This window comes from Ammospiza nelsoni, chromosome 2 (assembly GCF_027579445.1).
Source record: "Ammospiza nelsoni isolate bAmmNel1 chromosome 2, bAmmNel1.pri, whole genome shotgun sequence".
Lineage (NCBI taxonomy): Eukaryota > Metazoa > Chordata > Aves > Passeriformes > Passerellidae > Ammospiza > Ammospiza nelsoni.
The window spans coordinates 28,622,663-28,636,227 of record NC_080634.1 but is presented as its reverse complement, the minus strand read 5'-3'; the positions used below and the strand labels follow the sequence as shown (position 1 = coordinate 28,636,227).

Below are 13,565 nucleotides of genomic sequence, written 5' to 3'. Positions count from 1 at the left end.
AAACATCTGCTACATCGTATGTAAGAAGAGAAGGCCAAGAGTAATAAAACATTTCATTAATGTTTAATAACATAGTGATTAGCAACCCAGCAAATGTCTTATGCCTGTGGGAGATTGGAACTTAGTTGATTAGTCGATTAATCGCAACCTGTTCTGGTTACAATTGCAGGTGTAAGGTTCTGTGGATGTTGCAGACTCCCTGAGGACTGATGTTAAAAGCATTTTTATGCTTACTTTCTTTGTAGTTAAAGAGTTAAAAATCAAAACATGAGGAAAAATCTCACTGCTATTTCTATGAAAGAAAAAGGATTTTTACTGTAAGAGTGTTTTAACAGAGACCCTCTGTGCTTCCACTGAAAAAGAATGGCTATTATTATCTCTGAAAGCATAGGGCTGCCTTTTACAGAATACTTTTCCTTTCAGTTCTTCTTCTACTACACTTTATTTCAGTCTTATAATGGACTTGAGCAATGTCTCCAAATTTCAGACTTAATTCTGGTTTTCTAACTTTTTTCTTGGGTACACTACAATTCCTCCTGCACCTGGCCCTGCTGCTGGCAGAGCACAGCAGATGCTATAGAACAGAAGTGTAGAACTGAGCTGTTTATCAGGTCACAGTGTTTGAAACAACCACTTAAAAATTATTCAGTTAATTTCAGGTTGTGGTCTAGAAGTGACACGATGCTGGAAATCAGTTTGTCTTCCAAGTTTAGTCTCAAGCTTCCCAAGCTGGAAGGAATTTAGAGATGGTATTAAGTCCCTGAGAGGCTCTTAAACTCCACTTCCATTCAAAGAGGCAATAGTGAGCTAATGAATTCATCTTCACTGTTCAATTAACTGCTGAGATACAGGAAGAAAAGGAAAGAAAAGTCAGATTTTTTTTTTCTTCTCTTCTCCCAGGAGAGATCAAGGCTTGTTTTATCTCTTAAGAACACAAATAAGCCATTTCTGTTTCCAGTTATAGGAAACTATGTGTAATAGCTGTATGAAGATCAACTTGTCTGCTTAAGGACTGTTCTGTGTTGGAAAGAGCAGCCTGGTAATGACATAATATGGCACTTGCCATTACTGACTATCTAGGGGAAGAGTTAGGAACTGGGGAGCATGTGGTCTCTTCCTGAGAGGGATGTATTGCCTGAGCTTATTGGGAGCAGTAATAGAGTAGAAGGAATCAATAGGGTGAAAAGAAGGTGTGTGTTAGTAGCTCAGATTTTCATCTAGTACACCTGTCAGCTCACTCATTACTGCCTGGTTGTGGCTCAAATCTGTCTAGTTCTGAAGGGGCAAATGAAAACTAGCCCACCTCTGTGGTAGCTGTGTGATTTTTTTTTTTTTGTTTTGTTTCATTCATTACTCTAGATCTTTAGTTGAAAGCATATTTTTGACTCCTGCAGCCCCTGCCCACACTTTAATTTCAGTGGAGCTGTTAATAACCAGGCTTTGCAGGTTGGGAGCGTGCTGTTGGCCCCACCTATGCTTGCCTGGAGCCTGTGCCTTCAGCTTGCCCTGGCCTGGCTCCAGCTCAGCCCAGCACGCTCTGCCCACTGGCTTCTTCAGGCCGGTCCTGCCTGCTGCTGCCGCTGACACTTCTGGCCCTGCTCTGCAGGCCTGCCAAGGCTGAAGGTCGCTGTGCTCAGTAATAAATTCTGGACAGAATACAGCTGACGCGGGCGTTCTGTGCCTGTGCCTGCTTCTGGGTGTTTGCAGGCCGGCGGATCAGGAACGCTTTGCGGTGCGGCCGTGCTGAGCGCCTCTGTCGTCTGCTGCTTCAGGATTTCATTAGCAGAGTTTAGGGGATGAAAAACAGCAAAAAGTGCAGCAACATTGTGGATCTTGATAGCAAGATGTAGCTGGGCTTGGAGCCTTTGGTTCCTTCTGGTTATGCAGCAAAACACAGCATGATGCAACCACAATGTGCCGAGTTGCACAGAAGTGCATACACAAGCATTTTGTATCTTGGACCCCCTGGCAGCTTCCTCTGCTCATGCCCCTTGTGTGGCACGGTGCACATGCACTTGTTGTTCTCATGTTGTATAGGTACTTGGGTTTTTCCTTTGGGATTCCTGTGAATGGCAAGCAGGAAGAGATGTAAGGAAGGGGTGGAGGGTGAGGGTATTTAAAGCAGCAATTCTATATTTGAACTGTAAACTGCTGATGGCTATCACCAATTTTTTGTTTGTTTTTCTTAGTTTTGTGTCTTTGTTTTTTGTTTTCCTTAGGGAATCTCATAACGTCAGCAGTATATACATTGGTAGTTGATCTACATTTCTAGGACTTCCTGGGTCATAAATTTGAAGTGTTTCTACAATTGCTAACCCTCAAAACTGCTTCTGTGCATGTGTTACACATTGGTAGAGGTTGCAGCAGGACAGGGTATGTGGACTTTCTGACCTGCTGGGCTCCAAGTATTTACCAGTCATTGATGGGACAGCAGGAACTGGGTGGTGGTGCTGTGTCATTACAGCTCTTGGTATGTCATAGATGCAGATATTTAATAGATAGTATTTGTTTGTTGGCATTGTCCCCTGTTTTTGGATTAAAGGTCATGATTGCGTGAGTTTGAGACTAATAGGTGTGCTAAAAATGGAGACCACCCCAAATTAGATCTGCTGGTGCTGTAAATATGCCATGACTGACAGGAGGGGCAGACTGAGGCTTTGTCCTCATCCACACCTCAAATGTAAATGAGGAAAACTGTGATCCCTGTTGACATTTATCTCTGCATTCAGTTGCTTGCCTAAAAAATGGACTTAACGTGGGTGGGTAGCTATTGATGACCAGCATGGACACATTCCCAGCCCAGGCTTCTGTAGTTACACTTCTGCACTACTTTTGCCTCCAAGTACTGATGTGTTTGTGATATAACGGGGCAAGATGGATGTAGGAGTTGGCCTTTATTCTGTAAAAAGCCTGAATTATCATATATCTGGTAAAGTCAGTTCAGTGAGAGTAGTTTCTATAATACTTGTGCTGACAGCAGGACAGTGTTAAAAGCACTTTGGTGATTGATGGAGTTTGAAATCCATCTTTGGAGGAATGGGTCAGGCAACTTCAGGAGGTTTTAGAGAAGATGCAGTACAGCTTGTATTTTGTGGACTGACTACTAAGCTTAGGACAAACCACATACACTAGGATTGGAGCTTCAGTAACAATATTAGTGAAAATGTGCTAAATATGCTGGGGTTTGTGATCCCAGGTTACCCCTTGGTAACCTGCAAGGTGGTATTTAAATGGCATTCTCTGTGATCTTGAGTCTCTTTGATTCAGTAAGTTTTGCAAAGCTTCGTTTAGGAGGGGTGGCTTCATTGTTGTGCAAGCAGCTGTTTCTGCAAGGCATCAAGCAAAGTTGGCTAGGATCACACTGAAAATCCTCTCAGCATATGTCTGCTTCCCTCTGCTTGGAGTCCAGCCTTTTTCTTGTGGTGGGAGGGGGTCAGAATAAAGAGGTTTTTTGCTGCTGGATAAAAAATGCTTCGAATCTCTCAGTGTTTCAGCCTGAGCTTGTTGTCAGGGCAGGCTCAGCAGTGCAGCAGGTGAAGGTGAGTGGATGTGATGAGTCATTTGGGCTGTAGAAGTGGGAAGAAGCAAGCCCTGCTGGCTCATCACTGTCTTCATGCCTCCTGCTGGAAGCTGGTTTCTTCCCCGGTTTGCCCATGGCTTTCTTTTCATGCTCTTCATTGTGGAAAAACCTTTATGAAGGATAAGAAATGTGGTTAAATGGAGAAGATTATGTTGGAAGCAGGGAAAAGGAGGAAACAGTAATCATGACCTATACAAGAGCAGGAATAGTGTGTATACTGTGAAATTTGTATCTACCTGTACTACTTCCATCTATCTGTAATGCCACAGTTCTTGCAGTTATGCTCCATTTTCCATTTTTTCAATCTGATAGAACACAAGGTATTGAGCTTCATCATCTGAAGGTATTACACCAAGAATAAAAACAATTACTTTAAAAAGTGCAAAAATAAGCATTAACCTTAGTTGCCGTTCCTATTTGATTTAAGCTGGAAGTCTGATGCTGAAGGTACTTGTTGAATTAGACTGGTAGCTTATCCTGCCTTTCCATCTAAAAGATATCTTCTCTAAAAGTTCAAGACTTACATAATTTCATCTGTTTGAAATAACCAGATCATGTCCTTGGTGTGACAGAAAGCAAAAATATAAATTCCTAATTTCTCCCATTTCATCTGCTCTGAACATAGTCCTCAAAGAACCTTGCTGAGACTTTAAAAAGGTGATTCAGAAGGAAAACAAGAATCAAAACCCCTCATGTCCTTCACCTAAGGAAATGGAGGCACTCTGTTCCAAACTGGATCCAGGTTATATTTCTCCACTTCATTGTGTGCATATTGACAATGTCATGCTGACATGAGCTGTACAAAACCTTTCACCTTCATTTGCTCTAGTGCAGTTCAGGAACTTGCAAGTCCATAAAGCCTCATCTCTGATGAGCCAGTCATTTTATCCCCTGCTGTAAGAAGGGGAGGGAGAAGGGGATGGGGAGGGTGTGAGGCAGGGAGAAGCAAAGAATCAGACTAAGAGTCATGAATGCAAACTGGTTTAGCTCTGGAAATCCCTGGATGGGGAGGAAAGGGAGTGTATGTGGCCGGGAGTGACAGTTATCCTCTTTTGTAATAGCAGATTACAGTAGTAATACAGGCAGGAATGACCTTGCTTTGGTGGTATCACATGCAGCATTAGTACAGCTCTGAGGGATTGGGAATGTAACCTAAGAGAGAAGGCACGAATCTTCCTGCATGAACTTTATTGGCTGTGCTTTGAAGTTCTAAATCTGATGTCTTGGCAATCTTTAACCAAATCTTTAACCTTGATGACCAACCAGTTTTCTTCAATTTAATGAACAGATAAGAGGCAGTCTGGTCTAGGAAAGTTGTCTTCCTAAGTGATGTGATGAACAGGGTTTTGTCACATGGCATCTGTTTTAGTAGTTAGTGAAGGGCTTAAATGCACTGATCATAGAGCAGTCTGCATCAGCAGCCTTTGCCTTCTGGATAAAGAAATCTATTTTAGATAAAGAAATTAAGCTGCAGAAACTTTGCTGAGTAATCTGTTCATAGTCCCATTGGTTTGCGGCTCCTCAAAGGAACATGTGCCACAGCAGCACGTTTTGGTGGCAGCAGGTGTCTGCTGGGTCCTCTGCTGTTTCCAGGCTGGTGCTGAAGGGTATTGCTTTCTGCAGTGCTTAGCAGGCCTGGTGCACTCGTTCAGTTAGAAAACTCAACCCTTTCCTTCATGTTGAATGGCTGGGAGAACAGGCAAGTATAACAACTTCCTCCTCTTTGAGTCTTTGACTTTGCATCCATGTTTCTTGGAAAACAAATGATGAGTTAAGGATAAGCATGAGCCTTAGGTTTTAATGTACCCTGTATTTTGAATGTGCACTGTCAGCCTTTCTCATCAGCATGTTTTGAAATTATTTTAGTTTGCATTATCTTTAGACGTGCATTTTGTCTCCTGCACTTGGTGCATGACATCTGTCACTGTTCATTTCACTAAAGGTTCCCTGGTTATAATCTGATATTTCCTCTCCATGCAATTCTGCACTGGTATTTAATAGCCCGCATCTTAATGTGAAAAGGTTGTTACTTATTTAAGATGTATACCGGGAAGTATACAGTAAAGTGAGACTACTTGAAACATTCATCTGAGAAAAAAGTAATTCTTGAACATGAACATCAGTAGCTGTTCCCCTGCCATATCCAATTTGAGCTTTGCAATTGTTCAAGTATTTCCAGTTTTAACTCCACCAGGGAGTGGTGATTAGAAATCAGTTTGGTTTTAAGATAGCTGAGGTGACTGTTTGGCTAAGATTGCAGTTTAGATATGTTTCCTTCTGCCTAGTCACAGGGTGCAAGATATAGGTTACTGTGTAACTGGTTTATGACTTAACCCTGATATTAGCACCTCTTGAAACGCTCTTTGTGCAGCTGCAGCAGATGGTCAGGATGAGAGCCGAAGGAGAGGGATCAAAGTGGAAGGCATCACAGTAGGCAGAAACTGCGCTTGTACTCGGATGAGATACCAGAGTATAAATATAACTTCAGCCTAGGATTAGAATAACTTCTGCTGATTTCTTTTTTCCAGTGTATCCAATCAGCACGTACACCCTCTCTAAAGAACACGAAGCAATAACCTGACTTGGAGTATGTATGGGTATTTTAAGAAGCTAGTAGAGATATTACCAAAATAATATTTGCACATTAATGCTTAATGTATTTATGTTTCTTCCAGTAAATCCATGAGATAAAAGCTATTACTCCCATCTCACAGTCAGTTGAAGAAAGGGAAAAATAAATGACTTGCCATATGTTGGGCTATGAAATGCTGGTGGAATTAGGTTGAAGTGAACCTGCAGTGTTAGGTTTAGTCCTATAATAAAATGCTGTAAAAGGCAACATGAGAAATTGATTTTCTGTCATAATAGGTGATTCTGTAATCAGTGGGATCTCAACTCATCCTTGCTTTCACTCATTGATTGAAATCTGCCCCATGTTGTAAGGTCCAGGGAGATGGCCAGCAGTGGTTTGGACCAGAAAGAGGAGGGAATTCTGTTGATCTGAAGTTCAAATTGTGCTATGCAGCACAGTAATCCCAGCCATGACTGCCAAAATTAACTTTTTAAAGACGGATTTAATAAAGAATGAGTAAGTGGAGAATATGTGAGCTCCTGTTCCTACCAGGATAATGCTTTACTCTGTGAGATGTGAGGCATATTGACAAGGTGATGTGGTGAAGCCTATACTCCTTTTTCACAAATTCACACCATAAGATTTCAGGAGCTACATGAAAACCTCTCTCCTTGCTTTCTCTTACTTTCTCTCCTCACCTTGCAGTATAGAACAGGCCTGTGGTGGTATGTACTGAATGGTCTTAGGCTTTAATCAGCTCAGAGGCCAGGCAGGCTCAGGGAGGGACTTGCTTTCTCCTTAACCACTGGCTGGGTAATTGCCACCTGATAAGTGTGTGAGATGGCACTCGTGTTTGTAAAGAGCTGCCTAATTCTGAAGTATTTTTTCAGTCAGCGGGTGGCAGGGCTGATAGGATTAATGATGCTGCATCTTATGTAGCACCTCTTTTTAAGGCTACATGGCTTAGAGGAATTAAAAGCAGAGTTTGTAGGCATGTTCACATTAGAAGCTCTGAGTGGTTCTTGTGGAGTTCCTTAATAATTAATTGTAGTGACAGACACCGTATGTGACCCTTTGATAACACAGCATCTGAAATCATTGTTTTGACAGCAGCACTGCACAAAGTGGGTGTTAGCTTTGTGCATTTAAGTGTGAAAATGTGTGGTGGCTAGAGTTCTCTTCCCAAATATTTCTGAACTTGGCCATAGTTAATGATGCCAGTAAAGAACAGTGAATTAGTCTAGTGTATTAGTTCTTGCTCTTTTAGGATATATGATTAGCAATCCCACGGTCAAAGTCAGAAATGGAATGCCTTCTATTTTTGTAGCTGCAGATTGCGTATTAATTGAGAAGGGAAAAACAGCGATGTGTAAATGTGACTAGAGGAAAGAAGTATTGTAGCAACAGCTGTGGAATGAAGTGTGACAAACATAGCTGTGCTAATTTTACTTGCTTGTTTTTACTCCTACCTGCAATTCAAAACTTCATTTGTTTTTTTCTGCTGGGCTGCAAGATCATTCATTTGTTCAGGCATTATTTATGCAATGGATGTGGCAGTAGGTTTCCCAGTTTCTTACGTGTCATGAACTGATTTTACTTTAACAGCTTTTTCAGGTTGATATAAAATAGGAAAATAATGCTATTATTCTGTTTGTCTAAACTGGTTTAAGCTTGGTTGAACAAAAGTGGAAATTTGAGTTACCTCATCAATTTCAGGTGCTTTATGTGGTATTGCAAAAAGAATGGCAGAGGAAAGGATCTTTGATTACAAACCTCTCTTGCACTGTAGAGGCACATAGGTGAAAATTTTGTTTGCTTTGACAATGTCTGCATTGTTTTTACAGTATTCAAATGGGATAGGCTTCCTATCCTTTTGGTTGATATATTGTAGTATCATAAGATCGGAGGAAAAAAAAGAAAAGTTAATGTCTTCTTGCCTTTTACCACTGACCCTTTGATAATGCAAATAGGTAATTCTTAGGAAAGCAAATAGGAGTTACTTGATGGATTTTTGGATGTTTATTTTAGAGAGAAAATGTAGTCGAAGGTGGCAATATTCTCAATAATAAAGCAATTGCAATAAATACTAATAAACATGTGAAAGCTGTTGCATTTCCAACTTACTTGTTCTTTGGTTTGTCAACTTCTGTATCTGTATGTTAAAATGTTCATGATGGTACCTTACCTTTTCCACAGAAAGTTTTTCTAATTGTTTGCTTTTCTCTTGTTTCAGAACAGAGAGCTCCAGATTATGAGAAAGTTGGATCATTGTAACATTGTCCGATTGCGTTATTTCTTCTACTCTAGTGGAGAGAAGGTAAGAACAAAAATCAAAGGGATGCATCCTGGTAACTGTCTGGGGGTATAACTGGACTGTGTGAATGTATGGAGGCAGAAATGTGAAGGTATCAGACATTTACTACTGAGCAAACTCTGAAATGGTGCCCAGCAGGTCATACTGGAGCAGATGTTTTTCAGTATAGAAGTGTGTGGTCCATAAGGAGTAGTGTTACACTAAAAATACAGCAAGGCTGCCATAGATTTGCATGTGCACTGCCTCTTTCTTAATCTAGTGGATCACAGCTGGGCTTTGTGTTCTAGCACTACCTTTCTATCTGTGCAGATATATGTGTTTTCTAGGATTCAGTGTTAAGCACTTTAGATCTAAAAGATTTATTGACTTTTCCCAAAACCAGTCTTTGTATGCTTCTGCCTCCCTTCCTTGTGCATCTGTTCCAGGTGCAGGCTGAGTTTCAGAGCCTGAGGAAGGAGGAATGTATGATCATGTGATTGTATCAATTGTCAGAATGTTTGCTCCAGAAGAAAGAGCAAATAGCTGGATTTAATAACTCTCAAGAAGTAGATACTGACATTTGTTTTCGTTCAGTCCAGGTTTAAAAGTTCCTGAGTTTTTTTAAGAAGGGGTTACAGGGTTTAGTTTTAATGTGAAATTATAATGTATTCCTTATCTAAGTATGTATCAGTATTTTACAAATCACAGGAGAATTCAGGATGAAATGGACTTCAGGATGGCATCTGATCCAACTTTATCCTTCAAGCAGGATCATCCACAGAGTAAAAGCAAAGTCATTGTGGTCTATGTGGGAGTTAATGAAAGCTGTGAGGTTGGGAAATGTGCCAGATGACCTTCTGAATTTTCTCTGATCTTTCTATATATCAAATATTTATATAATTTATAGAAATGCTGCCATTTTTTTCATTTTTAAGGCAGATCGCATCCTTAGCTGTCTTCAGATGGTGATACACTTGTCCACAGAGCTATAAAGGGCTGTGTATGAGAGCTGATAGCTACTGGCAGGTTGTTAGCTGCAGGTTCATGAAGTGGGTCAGCAGACTGGGAGAGACAGCCCACCCCTTTCATGGTCTTTGGAGCCAGAAATGGAGCTGATGTCTCCAGGATAAGTTGCTTTTGTCTTGTGCTGTGCACAGGGGGATAATTGGAGGAGATCTGCTGTTACCTGAGAGGTGTTTTGTGGGGGACCTGGCCCTGTATCTTGCCTGTGCCTATAGAGAGCCTGCAAAACCACAGCATTCAAGAAGAAATATAATTTAGGGGTTTAATTTTTTTTATCAACCTTCCCTTTCCTTCCTCACTCTTGGATGGTGCTAACAAGTATTTTCAGCTATATATGTTTTGTTGGTAGTGCAGTGTTGTTTTTTTAAGCTGTATTTTGTTTGTAAACAGAAATGCTTCAAGCAGCATGAGTACAAAAAGGAAAATGCTGTGAAGGAGGGCTTGGGTTTGGGATTTTTTGTTGGTGGCTTGGTTGTGATTTTTAAAACAGCTTGTAACTTGAGTGAAGTAGCATTTCCTGGACAGATGAGACAGCTGCCTTATCTAATAGCTTTCAAAAACCTCCTGCAAACAGTGGAATGTTAAACTGCTCAGAACACTGTCCCAGGAGCTTTTGTGTAACAGCAACTTGAGAAAAACTCTGTTGGAAATCTTTACATGAAATTGAGCTTGAGACTGGATTTTCCATTCTGCTGTTTCAACTCCTTGTGGCTGATTTTTGGCAGCACTAATGTAGCTTTTAAAAATGTCTCTATCCATGGCCAATGAATCTTGATGCTTCAGTGAGAAGTTCTCTTTCATGTTACTTTCTGCTCCTTGGTCTTCATGCCTCTGCTCTGTGCCTTTGAAATCCCCACTGCTTCCCTGTTGCAAAATAGGGCAAATGGGAAGCAGCCTCTGGAGCCAGCACACGCCCAGCAGAACATCAGCCGTGTAATGCTGCAGTTCAGGTTGCAAGGTCTCTTGCAGTTCGGTACAAATTGACGCATAATTGGTTGCAAGTATTTCCATGTAGGTGGCAGCATGTGAAGGTAACTCTGGGATGGCGTGCGTGACTCCTGCCCATTCTTGCAGCTCTCAGGAAACACCTGCAGGAGAAGCTGTAGCAAACACAAGCTGTGTTGCACAGCAGCTTGCCCCAGCTTTTCCTGCTTGGACTCTGGGGTATGACAGGTTGCTGTTCTTGCCTTGTAGCAGACTGGCTCTCTGCTAGGAGGAAAGGGGCTGGAGTTTGTTTGGGAAAAGCTCTAGACAGAAGCAGGTTGGTGTTCTCAAGCTGATGTGGGAAGGAAGGAGAACGTTTCTTATCATGCTTCTGTCAGTTTTGGGAAGCAATAGCATCTTTTCCTTCATATTTCGCTGATAATCACACTGTCTGTGGGGTGGAAAAGGAGAAAAGTGTAATGTCCCATCTGGTAACCAGGAAACTGTTAAAAAAATGTTTAGGAAGCAGTTGCAGATACAGATGGTATGTCCCTACAGGTTTATATAAACTGATTATTGAAGGCAAGTCCAATGGGAAGAGTAATATAAAAATGCAAGAATTGTATAGCAGAAAATGTGGTGGTGTAGTGATGAGTTGGGCTTGCAGTTGTTGACAGTCTTTGTGAAGAACTTGATGATCCTCTGCCATTAATTTGTGTTTGTGATAATTAACTCACGTCTAGCAGCAATGGGAAAGTCTCAGAGATAACTCCTATACTGCTGCTGTCATTAATTAAATTTTGATACTTATATATATCAAGCATTCTTTTGCATAAATGTTTTTATGCCACTGTGTACTCCATCTGTTCATGTTGCTTGGACTTCTCCCTTCTTCCCTGCTGCTTGACACCAGCATCCCTAAGCCCAGAGACTTCTTTTTCTGGATGGGTTTGGGTTTTTTTTGTTTGCTGGTTTGGTTTTTCTGTTTGTTTTGTGAGGACTTTTTTTGTTTTTGTTGTTATTGTTTTTCTTTGGTTGGGTTGAGTTTTTTGTTGTTGTTGGGGTTTTTTTGTGGGGGTGTTTTCAAGAAGCTTAAATCTGACTTAATTTAGATATACTTCAAAGGATTTCTCTAGATCTAGTCAGACTGACCCTCTTTGAAAGCCATGAGCCTAACAATCACTTCAGTTCATTTCAATTGCTAGGTATTTTTAGACACTGAGGAACCTTAAAACTGGCTTCATTCTAGCAAAACAGGAGGTTTCCTTCTTGATTGGAAAACTGGAAAAGTATCAAATTGAAAAACAAGTCTAAAAACCACTTGCTGGTACAACCATTCTTTAGCTGTGTCCAAGTCGTAGCAGTAGTTTGTAGAGATTTGGAGCTCTCCATTAGCTGTTTGTGCAAGCTATGTGGAACTGGGTGAAGGGTTTGAGCTTCCTATCTTTTCTTTTTTCTTGTGATGAGCTCTCCTTTTTATGTCTCCCATTTCCTTAAACTTCTTTCCTTCTTTTGACAAAAGCCATCAAGCCTTAGCAGCATGAAAAATCTTGCATCAGACATGGCTTTGACTGATTTCTTCTCTTTTCTTTTCAGTGACTGGGTGACTCCCTCTTGCCTGAGCATCTTTGAATTTATATTGCCTTTATATAGCAAAGTGTACGTGTGTGTATATATATATACACATGCACACATATTTATACCTTTGTGTATATATATAGATATAAAAAGTTGTTCTGAGTACTAAGTATTAATTATGTTTGACTAATAATTTCTAGCCTAAAAGCTCAGGGAAGGTACATAATTTATATTAAGATGACAGTTGACAGGCTTGGCATTCAGGTTGCCTCTATAAGCTCTTTCCTCCTCCATTCATTCTTTTTGAAAGTTTACAGACATTTGTCAGACCTGTTGGATAACCAGTTTTTTCAAAAGCTGTTTCCTTAATGAATTTGTCAGAGTAGATTCTGACTTTTTCTTCTTTTGAGGCTGTATGAGATATCTGATAGCAGGGCACTGACTTCCATAGCTGCAATGTGCTTTTCAGTAATCTAAAATGTGTAATTATATCTGGTGGAATGAGCCAGAGGGAAAGAAAGTACAACCAAATAATGGGTTGAATGGTGTATGAAAGTGTCTTCTTCTGAAAGTAGTCACAAGATTTTTCCATGCTGTATTTCTGTGATTTATAGTTTTCTAGGTAATTCTTAGAGAAAATGAGCAGGATTTTAGGACTAGCCAGCTCCACTATTTGATAGCTTTGGTATTATGCCTTAGGATAAGATCTTGAACAAGATGCCTGGTTTTTCTGTCAGCTTTCCACTGCACATCAGACAGTATTAGGAAGGCATATATTTCAGGGTTGATTTTTGCTAAATTTCCTTAATTTCAGGAACTGCTTTACATTTAGCATGATACAAAAATGTAGGTCTTGATTTACTTTTGTGGAGGGGCTAGTCTTGCCACTTGTTCTTTCTAGCCTAATTCTGCTTGGAACCTTTCAAGCCATATTCCAAGGCAGGGCAAGCATGAATATAGGAAATTATTCCTCTGACTCCTTTGCTAGGAGTATTCCCTGATGTTTTATAGAATGACCTAACTTCTTAAATCAGTGGCTGTCAAGTAAAATTACTCAGCTGTGTAAAACCTGAAATGAGTTCCTAATTCTGCCTTTTTTATCCCTCTCTATTTCTGGTTAGATCTTTGTGGCATATCATAACTGTCAGTTTTTCTTGTATGGATACTTTAGAGTGTTGAATAGACTGATTGATCCATACCTTTGTCCAAAAGAGGATGAAAAGTTACTGAAGTGATTTGTTTCTGCATCAAATCAAAGTAAATACAATTTTTGTTGAGTAATTGCACCTGTGGTTGTGTCCTTTAGTTTTTCCTTCTTAAGGTGGCTTAGTATTCAGAGGAGTCAAAGCAAAAATATAAGCACAGAGAGATCACAAACAGGCAATATGCTGACACTTTTTTGGAGGCTGAGCTGGCCCTTCTGCATGCTCTAATTGATGTCAGGTCTTATTTAGCCTTAGCTATAAGGGCATGTAGCCAAAAGTCCATGAAGACTCAGGATGGAAATTTACTCCCATAGACTTAGGCTGAAGTTTATTTTAAACATGCAGGAGATAGATGTTGAGCTGCATCTATAAGCTTCTGTGCACCATCTC

At 40.5% G+C, this 13,565-nt stretch overlaps 1 protein-coding gene across 2 annotated transcripts in view; it reads left to right on the top strand.

Annotated features, from left to right (window-relative positions):
- Positions 1-13,565, top strand: part of GSK3B (glycogen synthase kinase 3 beta) — a 149,968-nt gene that overhangs the window by 72,411 nt on the left and 63,992 nt on the right. For both annotated transcript variants that reach the window (XM_059466948.1, XM_059466949.1), the window contains exon 3: positions 8,386-8,469. In XM_059466948.1, coding sequence (XP_059322931.1) covers positions 8,386-8,469 — 84 coding nt within the window. The remainder of the gene's footprint in view (positions 1-8,385; positions 8,470-13,565) is intronic.